This window comes from Cnephaeus nilssonii, assembly GCF_951640355.1.
Source record: "Cnephaeus nilssonii genome assembly, chromosome: 9".
Lineage (NCBI taxonomy): Eukaryota > Metazoa > Chordata > Mammalia > Chiroptera > Vespertilionidae > Cnephaeus > Cnephaeus nilssonii.
Window position 1 is genome coordinate 35,986,892 of NC_137080.1, and position 18,369 is coordinate 36,005,260.

General features: G+C 44.2%; 1 protein-coding gene and 1 long non-coding RNA gene across 4 annotated transcripts in view; one reads left to right on the forward strand and one right to left on the reverse strand.

Annotated features, from left to right (window-relative positions):
• Positions 1–1,791, forward strand: part of TRAF3IP2 (TRAF3 interacting protein 2) — a 28,012-nt gene extending 26,221 nt beyond the window's left edge. Inside the window, exon 8 of one of the 2 annotated variants that reach the window (XM_079779725.1) lies at positions 1,016–1,791. In XM_079779725.1, the coding sequence (XP_079635851.1) occupies positions 1,016–1,162 (147 nt within the window). In that variant the 3' untranslated portion in view covers positions 1,163–1,791. The remainder of the gene's footprint in view (positions 1–1,015) is intronic. The other variant, XM_079779724.1, reaches the window with a different exon arrangement.
• Positions 1–18,369, reverse strand: part of LOC307104700 — a 94,730-nt gene that overhangs the window by 30,353 nt on the left and 46,008 nt on the right. For both annotated transcript variants that reach the window (XR_013813925.1, XR_013813926.1), the window contains one exon: positions 9,333–9,530. This is a non-coding gene — a long non-coding RNA (uncharacterized lncRNA). The remainder of the gene's footprint in view (positions 1–9,332; positions 9,531–18,369) is intronic.

The following is an 18,369-nucleotide window of genomic DNA, read 5'->3' on the forward strand; positions in this document are numbered from 1 at the left end:
AGAGAAAAAACAAACCTGCAAGGCTCTCTGAGACACGGCCCCTCACCTACTCTCACTCGCTCTTCTCCGGCCACACTGAGTTGCTCCTTGAACCAGCCAGGCGCCCTCCTCTATCCGCCTGGACTCGGGTCCCTATAAAGCTTGCTCCCTCCGCTCTTTTCTAAACCCCCGGTTTAAAACTGCAAACCATTCTTCCTGGCCCCAGCACTGCCTACCCCCTTTCTCTGTTTTATTTTTCTCTACAGCATGTTCCCCAGCGAACACACTAGATCAGGGGTCCTCAAACTTTTTAAACAGGGGGCCAGTTCACTGTCCCTCAAACCGTTGGAGGGCCGGACTATAGTTTAAAAAAAACTATGAACAAATTCCTATGCACACTGCACATATCTTATGTTGAAGTAAAAAAACAAAACGGCAAAAACACCCGCATGTGGCCCGCGGGCCGTAGTTTGAGGACTCCTGCACTAGATGTTTTTACTTATTCAATATCTGTCTTTCCCCAGCAGAATGGCCATTCCATGAGGGTAGTCTGAAACTGCACCCCACAATCCCCGGCTCACAGTTTCTGCCTTTGCCTGCTAATGGAGGTCTGCTGGGATCCTTGGACTGCAGGCCAGACCTGTGGCTGGAGTGAAAGGATAATGAATTAGATTAAGTCTTGGCATACTTCTTCCAAAATCACAGGGGAATTCGCATCACTCTGCATGACCTCGGTCCTACCCCTTTTATGTGAGGGTGGTGAAAAGCACATTGAAATGCAAAGGGCAGGTAGCCTGGAGACTGACAGAAAATGCTGTGCACATGTGGTTTCCATAATGAGATATACAGCTTGCACCCGAAGCCAAGAGCATGTCACATGCTAACCCCTTCCAAAAGCAAAACACTGCAGCTCCCAGGATGGTTTGGTGGGAAATGCCCCAGAAGGGAAAGCCGTAGATGTTTGGGAACCGAGCCGGGGATCTGGAATCCAGGTTTTTCTCTAATGGCCTTTGCTCCTGTCATTCTCTCTCCATAGGAGCATGTGCCCACCTGGCTACAGAACACTCACGTCTACAGCTGGCCCAAGAATAAAAAAAACATCCTGCTGCGGCTGCTCAGAGAGGAAGAGTACGTGGCTCCCCCCCGGGGGCCTCTGCCCACGCTTCAGGTGGTACCCTTGTGACACCCCAGCCCCAGCTCACTGGGGCCAGGCCACATCTGGATGCTGTTCTGGCAGGCACTCTTCTAGCTGAGGCTGGCTGGCAGCATTCACAGCTGTTTGTTTTCAGTCCCTCCCCAGGGGCCCTCCTACCCCAGAAAACCTGTTCTGCAGCCTATTCTTCCTCCTGAGACCTCCACAGACCCTGTCTTTGGGATGGAGGCGTGGCTGCTCTGCATTCCCTGCTTCTTATCCCCACTGCCTGTTCCTCCGAACAGTCTGACACTGCTTAGCAAGGAGATCATATAAGTGACCACATGTAAATGACCACCAACACCCTCCCATTGCTTATGGCTACTTTTATGTGTTAGCCAGATGCTTGTGTGGCCTCGGACCAAAAGGATTCATGTACAAATAATAAAACGTTTACTCTTTTGTAACATTGTGTTTCCCTTATCTCACAGAAGATATATATATTAACTTATAATAATATGGGCAGCTGCTTCCAGGAACATCAATAAAGCTTCTTAGATATAATATTAGACAGATGTAACAGACTACTTTATATTAAAAGATTCAAGCCAGATAAACAATGCCTTTAACATAATCATGAAAACTTTATTCTTGCCGTAGAACTTTTAAACAAAACAACTTTATACTACAGATGACCATGATTCTAAATAGAATCATAGTTCTTAGGGTCTTACTATATATGTAAAAATATTTGTGTGTTATATGAAGTGACAGGGGGTGTACAGTGCAGGCTAGATTTGGGGTTTGGGAGACGTGTTCCAATCTCGGTGCTATCACGAACTAGCTGTGTGACCTTAAGCAAGTCCTTTCACTTTTCTGAAACTGCGGGGAATCCTTTATAAAATGACATGGACAAAAAAGTATCTCTAATGACTCTAAAAGGTTTAAAGTCTAGGACCTAAATTCTAAATACTATGTTCAGGAATAACTAAGTTTTCATTTTCATAATTATATCTCCCAGAGGATGAAATTACATGTTCTTAACAGAGACATTTTCTTATTTTTCTTCAACAATACCCTCACATTCATAATTTTAGGGAAAAATATATATATATTGTTCCTTTTGTCTACAAAAAAAGAATAAACAAAATACCGTATTTTCCGGCATATAAGACGACTGGGCGTATAGAAGATTTTCCTGGGTTAAAAAGTCGCCTTATACGCCGGAAAATACGATATATGTTCTATATAGAACAAGGTGGAATTACTTTAATAATGGCCCAAGATGAATAATCCAATATGAAGACTTTTCAGCTATTTCTCCCCTTATCTGTCTGCCTAACCTCTTAAACTATGAGATAGTTCAACCTTATGTGTCACCATAGCAAAAACAATACTTATCAACTATAAATAAGGAACTTAGCTAATGAAATGCAAAAACACACTAGTTTTATTTACATTATAACCTTGATGTCTACTGAGTAAGATGAAAGTCTTTGTGGGTTTTTTTTTAAAGGACAAGAAAAGCTAGTATACCTTAAATACTCATTTGTAAGACTCAATGACAAATACCTTTAGCTTCAAAGCATTTGAGACCTGGTAGAACTGACTTACTTGGTTTGGGGTGTTTTTGTTTCATTTTGTTTTAAATGTGTTTTTTATTGATTTTAGGGAGAAGGAGAGAGAGAAAAACATCAATGTGAGAGAAACATCGATAGTTTGCCTCTAGAATCCAACCAACTGCTTTTTGGTGCATGTGACGATGCTCAACCAACTGAGCCATACCGGCCAGGTGACTTACTTGTTTGATTAACTCCAAATATGTAAAACACCCCAACCATAATCTTCAAGTCTTCTTTCTCTTTGTTATCTTTTTTGCCCAGGCCGGGTAGCATCCTTAAGGATTATATATGGTTATAAATACTAGTAGAATGGCATCAGCAATTAGTACTCTGAAATGTTTCTAGTTAGCCAAGGTTTAATAATGTGATGTTATTAGTCCTTCCTCCCTTCAGAGACCAGTCCTGAGTGTTCAGCCACTATTCCTACCCCAGGTGAATGATGAGGGAAGGTCCCTGGTGTTCCGCAAATAGTCATTAAACTGTCGCAGCTGGTTGCACTGGTAGCAAAAAAAGAAAAAAAACAAAGAGCATGCGCGTGCGTGTGCGCGCGCGCACACACACACAACACCTGGCCAAGTGATGAAAGTTTGACCCCTGAAGTTTCTATGCAGTCTGATGACCACAAACATCAAAGGAATTTTAACAACGATTTTCGAGCACTGGCACTAAGATTAACACTTGATTTGTTTAGACATTATCCTGGTCCTTTTGCATTCATCTGTAGACATTTGGAGGGTTATGGCTGACTCTGTAAAAATAATCCCTTAGCCGCAGCTTTATTCAGACCTACACTGACTTTAGGGATGAGGTGTGCAGAATGCAAGGTTAGGTTCTTATCTAATATTTAGTGACTAACAAAATTTAAAACATAATTTTTAATTTCAGTGACTGGTTTCAAAATGTCTGCCTGTTTAATTAAACTTCTGTATTGTTCAAAGACATCTCGGTTCACGGCTACAAAATCAGACTAGCTATTTCTCAGCTCAGTGCTCAGAAAAAATTACTATAGTTGCTAAACATTTTCTTTTTTCCTATTAAACGAATCTCTGTTTTGAACATTTCAGACATTGTTTCATGATGCCTTGCCAAGCATTCTTCTTAACCTAAGCTATTCCATCAACCACCTCATCCACTTTGCCAAACACCCCATTGTCACCATCACCTTTGCCAATGGATTACAAAGTCCTATGATCATTGGGAAATGATCCAGAAAGAGTCTCTCAAAACACAGGATCTTTCTGTTTCTTCTTAATGAACCAAGAAGAATCAGTGAGACCCACCTCCTAAGGGCAACTGAAAAGACAAGAAAGGTTAGAGTGTGGGAAATTTTCACAAAATAGAAATGCTGCTCATCCTGAAGAATTATGCACTATATCTCAAGATAACTGGCTCTCTATGAACCCACTGGCCAAATAAACAAAAACCCAGGCAGGAAGAAAGAAGACGCCGAAGTCACAGAGCTCTGAAAGGCCAGAGCAGCGTAGGAACTACAAACACTTGTCACTCACACATAGGTGGACAGAGGAGGAATCCACCAAACACCATAAACAGCCAAGGTAATGAGGCAGCTCAGGAAGAAAATAAAAAATCTCCAGAAAATAAACTTTTAAAGACATGGAAATGTGTGATTTGAATGACAGAATTCAAGATGGCAGTTCTGGAAAAAGAAAAAAAAAACAAAACTCCGAGTTACAATACAAGAAAGACAGAGGCAGTTTGATGAACTCAGAAATAAAAACCAGTGGACAAAACGAGTACTTACTCAAGAGATTGAAACTCGAAGAACGAACCAAATAGACATTCTGGAGATGAAGAACTCAATAAAAGAGATAAAGAATGAACTTTTGAGAAAAGAAAAAAAAAGGAAAGAAAGCACCAAAATCAGTTTAATTCTCATATCATTTATTTCTGTCATAAAATTTTCAGACTTCAGAAAACCTGCACCTCTGCCATTTTGTTTGCTGTGTGAGAAAATTGGGGCCCTCAGAAACCGTGGCTTGTCTAAGTCAAGAGAACCTAGATATCCTGGTTTCCAGGCTGCAGACATTTACTTGGTGAACGTAGAAAGCTTTCTGGTGTTTGACGGCAGATTTGTTCAACAGCAGACCCAGTGCCTCCCGGAGGTAAACTGCGCCTCAAGAACAGAGGAGGCCTGAGGGAAGATGCACCTCTGTCCTCTGGTGGCTGGAGGACTCAACGATCGTGTTGCAACTTGTTCTGTGGGGAATGCTTTGGGGAATTAATTATTGCTCCGATTACATGGTGTGTGACTTTTCTTGAGGTAGCTTGGCATATTTATTTTATACTGGTATTATACGAAACCAAGGCACAATTTAAAAGACCTTGACACCTTCCTGAAGCTTACAGACAAAACCCACTACCAGTCAGGCCCATTCCTTTTAGTTTTATCTGGCCAATCTCCAAAACAAAAACATTGAAAAAGGTTTTTACTTTGAAATCTGTTCTATTCATCTTGTTGGAATAGTACAGAGCTGTTGGGAACATCTGCACTGCCTTCAGGTGAAGAAATGAGAAATGTAGGGTCATGCGACCTCTCCATTGGGTGGGGGAGCGGCAGGAGGCCCATCCGCAGCACAAAGGAGCCTCGCTCAGTCAATGCAGCAGGCATTCAGGGTGGCCTTGTGCCCGGGCAGGATAGCATGTTCCTAACTTCATACTTTCCTGTTCCATTTTCTATTGGAAAAAGCTTTCAGATAGAAACACATGTCCCTTGGTGGGAGGCTTCCACAGACCCTGGGCAGCCACCTGCTGCCAGCTCACCACGTGTCCACGGCCCCTCCATCTGTGATTTTGCACTTGCTCCCAAATTCTTAGTCTCCAGCCACACAGGCTGTAAGAGGAACACACAGTGTAGTGTGTTCTCTATTTAACTTTTAAGGAGTGTATGTGTATGGGTCTAGGGCACAACTCCCCCCCTTCCTCTCCCCCGTGTTTAAGGAAGTGATATTTGAGCCTTTGCTAAACAATGGAAGTCTTGGAGCGAAGTGTACCTGGGCAAATGTGCCCGTGTTCTGAGCCTGCCTGCTGTTTTCTAGACACGTGCGTATGGAAGGAATAACTGCAGCCCCCAGATCTCCCAGGTCTTGCAAACTAAAACCTTAAGGACACACATTTCTTGTCCCTTGCCTGACCTCTCTTTGCTCCCTTCACCAGGAAGGCTCTGATGGCAGCTGGGGAGACGGAGGAGAGGGACGGAGGGAGGGAGGGAGAGGGAGAGAGAACTCATGCCTGATGGATCCCATTAGGCTTAGTGTGCAAAGCAAGTTGAGATGAAGTAGCTGCTCTGGTATGCATCCAAAACTGCTGTTCTATTTTTAGTTTCTCCCACGTGCTTCTTAGCCCCACATTGTCCGCCTGGGCACCTGGATCGGCAGCAAAACGTGGAACTGAGCCACTCATTTGTAAGTCTGGAAGGAAGGAGGCCATTGATGCAGGGCTTGTTTATCGCTGACAGGGAAGGGGGACCTGGAATGTTAATGAGGACGGCTCTGTGAAGCATGCCTTCGTGGTTAGCGTGGAGTTCAAAGGAGGAGGCAGCCTCAGTCCTGCACGGAACAAATGGGAACCGTTGATAGAGGGAAGGAGAAATCAATTATGCTGTCGCAGGCTTCCATGTCATTGTGCTGGAGTTGTTAGAAAAGGTAGGACAAGGACCAGATCTCAAAAGGAAACAAAGCCACATGGCCTTGAAGTATAACGAGTTTGCCATGGCAACTGATGGAAATGAGCCTCCCGGGCACTGAGCAGGTGTGTTATCTTACAGAATAAACACACTTCTCTCACTCCCTGGTTTTTATAATAAAACCTGTGTTTGGATTACTTTCCCCTCCTCTTTGTTACCCAGAGAAGTTGGCTGTTGCTCAATCAGCCCAAGGCTCTAGCGAGGCAAATGTAATCAGTGTTATCAAAGGGCTGCTTTCGAAAAGCTGGCATTGGGCTTGGCTGCCAGCCTTGTCACTGAGCAGCAGCTGGGCCGCAGGTACCTGTCCGGCCTTTGCAACTTCTGGGCGATGTCCTCCACAGAAAGCCTCTGGTTCACTCATTCATCCAGGCGTAAGGGTGAGGCCAGGCTCCCTCGGGCGGTGGTGAAAGCTACATTCTTCCAAGGGGAGGAGAATCAATCGTGTTTAGGTGAGACTGGGACCTGCCCAATTTCCAGCAGCCATGTTATCTGAGATATGGGCCAAGGGCTCCTTGAGTTCAGGAATTAATTGGTTCTATCTTCCAATCTGTTGTCAACTTCAAAGTTCTTGTGCAGCCAGGGCCAGCCAGCTCAACGCAGAACTGGCAAGGAGTTCAGCAAACCTCTCTCCTGCTTCTGTCTGTGCTTCTTTCCTCCAGCAAGATGCCCAGCACCACCCTCCTGCCCCTCTCATGGAGCCCTCGCCCCCAAGACGATGCCCTGCATGCCTCTTCACACATCACCATACCTTTGATCTTAACAGGGGGGAAAATGGCTGCTGAAGAACTAACTGAAGCTCCGGTGTCACGGGTGGAAAGGTTTCTGTGCACTAACCCAACTGGGAAAAACAGTACCACAAAGTTCAAGCATGAAACCATGCTGTGAGTCCACCTTAAAGTGGGGGCCTTCCAAAGTGGTGGGCAGGGCCTTCAGGCTTTTTAAATTCAGGTCTTTGGATACCAGACACATGAAGCAGAAGTCCCTGACACTCCAGTGTGAGCACAGAAGTTCTGGTCCCATCACGCTCCCACTTGTAATGAAACTGCCATTCAAAAGCTACTCTCAGAAAGGTTACACAGTGAGAGTTAAGCAGCACCTACAGATCAGCAACCAATCTCCAATTACTTACAAAATGCCTACTATGTGCCAGATATTATGGTTTGCACAGAGGAGTGATACACGCTGTTGCCCTCCAATTACTTAAACTCTAGCTGAGGAGCTAGGACACAACCTGTGAAAAGATCCAAGCCAAGGCAGCATCCGTCAGTACTAAGCAAACGGGCCAGCTGGCCCCTTTTCCCTGACCCTCAGGGTGACTCAAGACCAAGCTCACAATGATGCAGTTTCAAGGTCAGATCTTCAAAGAGGCAGCTGGCTGGAGGTTTTTACCAATAAACAGAAGACCTGCTCACTCCTTTTCCCCACATACACATTTAGATTATAAATCACCATGTAAATGAGACCTGAGATTAGGAGACAATGTACGAAATGGGAAAGTATGAAAGAGCCCACAGAGTATGCATATTAAACTAGTAAATGACAATGCAGCCTACAGGGCATACCTCAGCAGCCTAGCCCCATTAGGGCCAGACAACATAGCGGGAAGTGGGAAGGTGAGGACATGCTTGTTACACCACAACCTCCACATCTGGAGAAGCAGAAACCTGGCTGGTGCCGGGATCTGCTGGGAGAGAGCAAATGGGTTTCTGCACTCTGCTAAGTAGGGTGTGGAGAATGTTTGAAGTTGAGCCTGTCAGCTAAATATACAACTAACTGAGTGAGAAAGCAGAAAATGATAATTTGCTGGAATGAATGGGCAAAGAAACACTCTCCATGAATGAATATTGGCATTGTCCAATTTCCCCAAACAAAATCTGTGGCAGAAAACACTGACCAAGCTGAGTCAGACGCACCGACCTGCGTCTGAATCCAAGTGCACTTACTTACAAGTTGTGTGACCTGAGGCTCACTCTTTTACCTCCCACAGTCGCAGCCACGAAACCGAGGGCAGAGCCACCTGCCAGGCAGGTTGTCAGGATAAGGTAAGATGTATGACAAAAGCCAGGATAGTGCCGGGCATGCAATAAATGTTCCTCTCTTGCCGTTTCCTTCTTGCTTTCTTCCTCATATTAATGATTATTTATGAGGACTTTGAATATTTTCTTACTCCCAAAAAGGCAAGTAGCAAGTCCTAACAAGAAAAAGTCTTTCATTTTAAAAACGAACCCTTAGGAGAGGTCAACACATAAGCTTTTAAGCTTAAAACTTCCACCTCATTTTTCAGAAGAGCTGACCTGGGAGAGGCCACGGCCGACACACAGAACAATGCCAGCATCTGGAGACAGCCTTCTTTCCTCACCTTGTGAGGGAGAGGGACCCCCAGCAGCACTGGCTGGAATGATCAAAGGTAGAATATACCAAACCTGGTAATGATGTTTGACTTTAAAGGAAACTAACTTTCGTGATTCACAATGGAGCCTCAAAAATAGGATAATGGATTGAAAGCATTTTGAAGAGTAATTTGAAAAGCAGTATTGTGTTCATATTATACCTGTTATTTAAAAAGAAATTTTGACTTCAGGCTGGGAAAACTGATTTGCTCTGCTCTGGCTCTGCTTTTCCAAAAAATCAGGCATCACTATCGCCTGCAACACAGCCTACCTGGAACTATCCAGCCACAGAGGAAAGGGGGGGAGGAGTCTGATTAAGCAAACATTTAAATTGAAAGACAAATATAACATTATCTCACTTATTTGTGGAATCTAATGAACAGAATGAATTGACCAGCAAAATAAGACCCGAAACATGGAGGCATGGAACAGACTGACATACCTCAATGTAGGGTTGGGGAGGGGGGGGGACGAGAAGAGATAAACCAAAGAACTTATATACTTACTAGAGGCCTGGTGCACAAAATTTGTACACTGGGGGTGGAGGGTCCCTCAGCCTGGCCTGTGCCCTCTTGCAGTCCGGGACCCCTCGGGGGATGTCTGTCTGCTGGCTTGTGGCTGGATGGCCTTCTGCTGCTGCACGGCCTGCTGCTTGAGCTTCAGTAGCTGCTACACATGCACAGGCTGGGCCACCATGGTCTGTCCTGCGAACACCATCGGGTGGGTGAGTCAGGCGCGGAGGCAGGCTCACCCTGAGTTCCCTACACTTCCCTGAGTCACTGAGTTGTTCAGACTGACTGCCTTCTACAGAGAATGGCACTAGGATTGGGCCTAAGCCAGCAGTCGGACATCCCTCTGGCAGTCCGGGACCCCTCAGGGGATGTAGCAGTGCACCAAGCAGCAGGCGGCCAGGGAGGAGCCTGAATTGGGTCCAGGCGCCACACCGCTCGCACTCATCCCGGCCCCTTGGAAGTGCTGCCACATAGTTGGGAGAGGCTCCCACCGTGGCAGCTGTGCTCGCTAGCCATGAGCCCGGCTTCTGGCTGAGCAGCACTACCACGGTGGGAGTGCACTGACCACGGGGGCAACTCCTGCATTGAGCTTTTCCCCCTTGGTGGTCAATGTGCATCATAGCGACCAGTCATTCCGGTCATTCCACCATAACAGTCACTTAGGCTTTTATTATACAGACTAGAGGCCTGGTGCATGAAATTCATCCATGGGGTGGGGGTGTCTCACAGCCCCGTCTGCACCCTCTCCAATCTGGGACTCCTCGAGGGATGTCTGACTGCCCTCTCACAATCCAGGACTGCTGACTCCCAACCGCTTGCCTGCTTGCCTGCCTGCCTGCCCCTAACCACTCCCCTGCAGGCCTGATTGATGCCTGACTGCTCCCCTGCCGGCCCGATTGCCCCCAACTGTCCTCCCCTGCAGGCCTGGTCACCCCCAACTGCCCTCCCCTGCAGGCCTGGTTGCCCCCAACTGCCCTCCCCTGCAGGCCTGGTTGCCCCCAACTGTCCTCCCCTGCAGGCCTGGTTGCCCCAAACTGCCTTCCTCTGCCGGCCCGGTCACCCATAACTGCCCTCCCCTGCAGGCCTGATCGCCCCCAAATGCCCTCCCTTGCAGGCCTGGTCGCCCCCAACTGTCCTCCCCTGCAGGCCTGTCACCCCCAACTGCCCTCCCCTGCTGGCCTGGTTGCCCACAACTGCCCTCCCCTACAGGCCATCTTGTGGCAGCCATCTTTGACCACATGGGGGTGGCCATCTTGTGTTGGAGTGATGGTCAATTTGCATATTACCTCTTTATTATATAGGATATGCATAGCCCATGGACACAGGCAATAGGGTAGTGAAGACATGGGGGGGTAGGGGCTAAGAGGAGGGGGGAAAGGGGGGTAAATGGAAGACATCTGTAATACTATCAACAAATAAAAAGTATATTAAAAATAAAATAAAATAAATTGAAAGAGAGTTACCATACCGATTGAGAAAAAAGAGAAAGTTGTCATTTAAAAAGTAAACCATTTGTTGCAGAGCAGTGTTGTAAAAATATGCTGATTATTCAAAACCCTACTGTACAACACAAACTATTAATAGTGATACTATCTCTTAGAAGTGATATTATTGATGATTTTCATTTAAACATTTTTTGCTTCTCTATAATTTATTAAGTTTCTATAATTAATTAATCCATTCATTTAACAATATTACTGAGCATCTGCTGTGATTTATTTTTATAAGAAAAAATTTATAAAGAAAAAAATGTATAGTGTAAGTCCAAAGGTGTAAATTATATTCAAAAATCAGGAAGGAAAAATATGTATTTTTTAGAAAAAGACTGGGCAACAAAATGTTACCGGCAATTAGGTTTCAGTGTTGAGTTAGTGGAAATTTTATCTTCCCCTAATACTTTCTATGCTTTCCCAGTTTTCAACAATATGTATTACTAATTTATTCTATGCATGGCTGAATCCAGTGCTTAAAGAGTACCTAACGCATACTAGGAGTTTAAGAAGATTTGTTGAATGCATGAATGCTTCTGAGTACAAATGACCCCAAAATACAGGGTTTAAAAGCAGCACTGACCTTTATTTATTCATTATCTTATGGTAGTTGGCAATTTTTCATTCACCTCTGCTCCACTATGCTGGAGAGGACTTAAGGGAAGGCCCAGGTGTGGTAGGGAATTCTAATTGCCACTTCCTAGGTGTTGGTGATGGGGAGTGATGTTACAAAAAGACAGGGTGAGCAGACAGAGGGGATACAATGTTGTTTTATTGTATTTGCTAAAATTTCTATTTAACCAATTTCCAGGTGATAGACTTTGTGCTGTAATAGTTGGGTCTCTTGGGAGTGACATGCGAGGTTCACAAATGAATGGAGGGGTGGGATGAGATTGGGATGACTCAGTCATAGCTCCTATTTTGATTGTAATTATGAAGCTAATTTCTCTGGCAATATAAATTTACTTGGATCACAAACTCTGAGAGACCAGACATGAGGCCAGTGTGGGGACAGAAGTCCCTAAGCTGGTACATGAATCAAGCTGACTCCCCAGCATCCACATCTCCCCTTGGCTGATCAACTCTGTACTCATTTATGGGGAGGTTATTACTATGATGTTATTGCCAAATTTGAAGATTCTCAAACATCACATGAAGTAGTCCTTAGACATATCCAGGGATTACTAGAAGAAACAAACATTGGAAGTCATCCTTGAGTCCTCTCTTTCTCTTCCATCTATACATTGGCAAACTATATCCAGAATCTGACCACTGCCCCCTCTCTTACATCACTTGGATTATTGAAAGAACCTCTTAAGTACTCTCTTCTTCAACCCTTGATCCTCTGGTTTATTTCCCACACAGCACTCGGAAGGATCCTTTGAAAATCTAACTCGGAGCATGTTTATACCCAATACCTACAATGGCCATAGCCCTTAATTTAAGGTGCTCCCTTGTGTCCCACAACTCTGCTATCTCTCTGACCTAATTTTCTATATCTTTCCCCTTGCTCACTCCACTCCCTTGCTGTTCCTCAAACATGCCAGGCACACTTTGCCCTTGCTCCATCCTCTGCAGGAAGCTGCCCTGCCCCCATCAAATGGCCTTCTCTTTCACCCCTGAAATCTCTTCTCAAATGTCACCTTACTAGAGAGACCACTCCTGTTCATCAATGTCAAGTAGAAACCACATACCCAGACATCATCTCCTGTACCTGGCTTTTTTCTTCATGGCAATTGTCATCATCTGTGACAGCTCTATCCACTAAATGTGTCCAGTTTCCCCAAACACATGAGTGCACTTCCTCACTTTCTGAAGTTGGGAGCAGCCATGGGACTTGCTTTGTCCTGTGAGTAGAAGTGTCCTATGTCATTTTCAGGTGTAAGCTTTAAGAGCCAGTGTGCAGTTCACCACTCTGTCCTCTCCCTCTGCCACGGAGATGAGCCATACTCCGGAGGATCTGCATCAAGGGGGAAGCTGCCCAGAGCACAGCCCCCACTGACCTGCAATGAGCGTGTAGTGTAAGTGAGAAACAAACTTTGTTGTCTTAAGCCACTGAGATATTGGGTTGTTTATTGCTACAAATAACCTAGCCTATCCTGACTGACATATTACACACCTATTTGTTTACTGTCTCCCCTGTTCTCATCTAGAATGTAATTCTGTGATGGTAGGACTCTGTTCACTGTTAATCTCCAGTGCCTAAAACAATGCCTGGCACATGGTAAGTATTCAATAAATATTCGTTGGCTGACTGAATGATAAATTGATCACACCAACTGAAATAGACTTAACAATGGCAGGTGAATCTAATCCTGGACTCGCCTACAAAAACATTCATTCTACCTGATCTGAATGTGAACCAAATAGTTCCTGATTCAAGATCAGAAGCGTGGCCGCTTATCTCACCAGACATAGTCTGAAAGCACAAATCGCCTATGGGTACAGAGCATAGCCAGTCATGAAAGCACATAAAGCAGCTAAAGTTACAGCACAGAGAGAGCTGGCACACTGCTGAGGGGACTCAGTGACAACCATAAATAAAAGCATGAGCAGTGTTTGTGTGGATGCTGAATGCTGATGTGGTTTCCTCTCCCTGAGTGGACATTAGCATTTGTAATGAACTGAGCTTCAGAGGCCTGGGATTTTATCTGTCGTTATCATAAATTGGTGGATGAGCCCTTCTCAGGACTTCTGCAAAAGCTGTGTGTGCTTTTGTAAGCTGCTTTCTTTTCGTGTGCTTCCTCCTGGTAGTCTGAATTTGGAGGGGAATAATGCATTTCCTGTATCGTGTGGCACCATACAAGGAAACTCATTGTACCCCTTCAGAGGAAGGGTACATCTGTAAGTAGTTTTTAAGAGTGTACTGAAGGGTCTTGTTAGGGTGACTTATTCTCCCAGTTCCATTTGGTTGATGAAGTGGGTCACGTGACAGATGTGCATAATGAACTGCTTCAGTCGCTGCCAGTGGGAAGCTCAGCCTATAAAATGCAAAATCTCATGGACTCATTGAGGACATAGCAAGCTGATCACAGAAGAGAGAGAAGTCTATCTCATTCTGAGTTGTCATTTCTTACTGCTGCATACAATGTGCCAGTGTTGCTAGGCTTTTCCTTTCCTCCAAAGTAACTGCCTTTCCAGTTTATTCCTAATTCAAACTGGAAAGGTGGTTGTTACTGCATACAATTCCCTAAAGAGCAAGCATTCTTAGGATGTGCAAGAATCATCCATTAAATGCACTTGCAAAGAGTCTTTATGTTCTGTTATTTAAAGAGGAACCATATTTACATCAGAGAACAGGATTGCTGGGTTTTGTTTTGTTGTTTGATGTTTTTTTGACTCTTCATCATCTCTTTTCCTTTCACCTTTTATATTTCTGGTCTTTCTCTGTTCCATTAGCTTAGCTTTTCTCTTTATATTCATTGGTAATCCCCCCAGAGACTACAGTCATAAGAAATAGAATTTGTCTCCCATTTTCTATGGGTGGTGCAGAATAGTGATGTCCAAGCCAAAAAACACAAGCGACAAACCTATTCCAGGAGTAGTCCAACTCGCAGCTCACTCTGGATGCTTCTGAGTCACTAAAGAACAGATAGGGAACCAAGAAATAAAAGGCAATAATGCAAACACTAGCCCTAGATATGATAATAGGGGAAATGATGAAAAAGGCTACAAGTCAATTCAATTCACTTCTACCATGGAGCATCCAGATGTGCTCAACACTATGCTAGGCACTGTGCAGGGAGTTGAAGAGACAGAGCACATGGCCCTTGACTCGAAGGAAATTGAGGAATAAGTATGGGTGCATAATGACATATCTAAACACCATAATAGCTGCACAGAAAATCAGGCTTTAGGTGTTCCCAGAGGAAAGACCTCAGTGAGAACTTAAATTGTCAGGCAAGGCTTTGGGTAGGAAGCAGGAACTGAGCTAAATCCTGAAGGACAGGTAGGTTTTAGATGCTGTCAAACGAGCAAAATAGGTACTATTAAAAAGGTCGAGAGTGCATGACATTTCATCAAATTCAGCTGTTTGGGGCACCTCACTTCATAGCCCCAGTCTCCCAAACAACCACACGTGCCAGCCACACACGTTGTCTAAAGGACATTTTAAAAAATTAATCAAATGTTAGCATAAGGCAATTAATCACAATGTAAAGTACCAAGATGTCACAGCTGTAAGCTTTAAACTATGAGGAAAGCAGAATTTTTTTAAAAAAATCTGTTTTTATTGATTTTTAGAGGATGAGGAAGGGAGAGGGAGAGAGATAGAAACATCAACAAGAGAGAAACATTGACCAGCTGCCTCCTGCATGCCCCATACTGGGGATTGGGCCTGCAACCCAGGCATGTGCCCTAACTGGGAATCTAACCGGTGACCTCTTGGTTCCGGGGTCAATGCTCAACCACATAGCCACACCGGCTGGGCCAGAATTATTATTTTTTGTACACCATGGCTGTCATAGATTAAAAGTGCTGCTGAACTGCCCTAGCCAGTTGGATGTTGACCCTCAGACTGAAGGGACACAGGTTCAATTCCAGGCTCCATCCCTGGCCCAGTAAGGCCAGGTGCCCCAGTAAGGGCATGTGAGAAAGGCAACCAATCAATGTGTCTCTCTCACATCCATGTTTCTCTCTCTCTGTCTCTCCCCCTCCCTTCTACTCTCTCTCAAAATCAATGGAAAGACTGTTCAACCTCAGAGGAAAGGTAGGGGAGGGTGGAGGTGAGGGTAAGAGATCAACCAAAGGACTTGTATGCATGCATATTAGCATAACCAATGGACTCGGACACTGGGGAGGTGGGAGCTTGTCTTGGGGGGCGGGAGTAGCTGGGGAGGGGTCACTCGGGGAAAAAGGAGACATATGTAATACTTTAAACAATAAAAAAAAAATCAATGGAAAAAATATCCTTGGGTGAGGATTAACAAACAAACAGTGCTGCTGAATTTAAGGAAAATAGGAAATATAATCTAGGAAACGAGAGCTTAATCTTCTAGTAGCAAAACTGCTTATGAAAAAAACAAACAAAAAAAAAACTGCTTATGAAACTCCTTTTGGAGACTTAAAAATATGTCAGACTTGGCTTTAGTGAATGTAGTGAACTTTCTGTTGTAGACAGAAAGCTGGCACTGGGGCAGCGTAGAGAGCCCTTGGCACCTTGGCAACCTCCTTCTGCTGCTGAGGCTGGCCGGCAGCCTCTGGTGAAAACCCCTGGCTCGTCTCTGCAGAGGAATGGCAAGGCTTGGCCGCAACTGCTGAGTTCCCACAGAGACAGAGTGACTTGTTCTCGGGGTCAGCAGGGGTGGAGGTGAGAGGCAGCTCAAGACCAAGAGTTTAACTTCCTGACCTTCCGGAAAAGTGTAGCACTCTCGAATTTATTTCGAATTGGAATACTTTGCTGTGGTTTTCCTGGCCATGAAACATGTCCTTTCAACCATTTCCTCTCCAAAGACCTTCGTTAGATTTGATTTGGTTGTTTTGAGTCAAGGGCATGTGCTCTGTCTCTTCAACTCCGTGCACAGTGCCTAGCGTAATGCTGAGCACATCTGGATGCTCCTGGTAGAAGTGAATTGAATTGACTTGTAGTCCTTTTCTACCCAAATAGCTACCACATAAAATTTGTTACCCAAAAATTCCTGTTTCTCAAAACTCATTAATATGGTTTCCGAGTCTTGAGCCCAGAACTATTAGTCCTTTTGGTGATGAGGGGTTGGAAGGAAAAATTAGGGTTTATGAAAAATAGAAAGAACTCCTTTTGGAGCATCTCTCTTATACTGAATGCCATGAATACTTGTGTACATGCACACGGTTTGCATGCGTGTGCACATACACACATTCTCAGACATAACCTATTTTACTGAAAAAAAATATTACAATAGAAACCTTTATTATATCCTGGTTGTAGTCCTATAACGACGGGCACCTGAGAGGTATATGTTTGCCGGTAGCTGAAGGTGCAGCTAAGTGGTCTGCCTGAAACCTAAAATTAGAATGAGTTAATGGTTCTACTGGGAGAGATCTGTTTTCCCTCAATGTTTTCATTCCAAACTCTGCTACCCCCATTTCCTGCAGGGACTGAAGTCGTGGTAGATACCACTCAAAAGTAATAACTCCTGAGAGACTCTCTGGAAAATCAGCATGCAAAAGGCAGTTGGCCCCAGAAACGAGGACTCGGCTACAGCCGTAGAATGCTAAAGCCGCACAACAGTAAAAGGACCTGGGCTCCCTGTGTTTTAAAATGTCTATTGTTTCAGCTTCAGCTTTTGTGAAATTAAGAGAAATGAATTAAAGATTTAGCTTTTAGAATTTTTACACAAATAAGGTATTATTGTTGTTATTCTTTAAAAGAGGATGAAAATTAGGTGCTGAAATGTAGATGACTTCTAAAAATGACTTGGAATAATCATCCTTGTTCAACTGGGCAGCCCTGATATTGGATGCTATATAAATCAGCTTTCATGATTCTTTAATGACTCTGCAATTCTTTTTTCTAGAACTTTGCAAGCTTGACTTGTGTTCACCTTGCTGTGGAATGCTTTAAAGGACATTTCATTTAATAGCAGAGGAAAGTGATAAATTATAGATGCCAAATCATATAATAGTGATTTAGGTAGCACTAAGGTAAGGTTGTAAGCAATAAAATAAAAAATTTTCCCAATCAACCTCTACATTAGAAACAAAACAAAAAAACACCTGTCTGCATAATTAAAGAGAGACACGTCAACATGCTTGTTAATATGTTATTCTGAGGGCTTAAAAAAACACTTAAAATCATAAAGCAAAACACTGGGTGGAGAGTATTATGCTAAGTTAAATAAGCCAGGCAGAGAAAAGACAAATACCATATGATTTCACTTAAATCTGGAATGTAATGAACAAAATAAACTAAAAAAAGAAGAAGAAGAAGAAGAAGAAGAAGAAGCAAAATACTGGAAATATTTGTCAGTTTAACTGAAAAAGTTCTATATTCATGACTAGGTATGAAGTAAATTCATTATAACTGTACTCTGGAAACATAGATATTAAGAAAGAAAAAAAAATGTCTTTGTCTCACTCTCTTAAGCATCTGGGAAGTCAGGACAATACGAGTTCACCTGGCTCTAAATTTTGGCCAAGACCCTACTAACCCTGTGACCGCAGGCAAGTTATTTACCTGTGGGGGGCCTCAGTTTCCTTGGCTGTAAAGTGGGGAAAATCGTGAGTCCTGGCTCATAAGGTTCTGTGAGGATTGAGCATTTATTTAAAATAGACTCTAACAGAGTAAGCACGCAATAAAATTGGACACACAATTTCTTATCATTCCTCTGCCCCAACTCCCTGGTGGCTTCTCTTCTTACTCCGAGTGAAAACCAAAGTCCTTATCACGTCCTACAAGGCCCCGCACAACCACCTGTTTTCTCTCTGACCTGATAGCGGGGACTTTTCTCTCCCTCCCCAGTCGGCATACTGGCCTCCTGGCTGTTCCTCAGACACACCAGGCACCTTCCCATCTCAGACCTTCCCAGTGACTGCTCCCCCTGCCTTGAACATCGTCCCTCAGA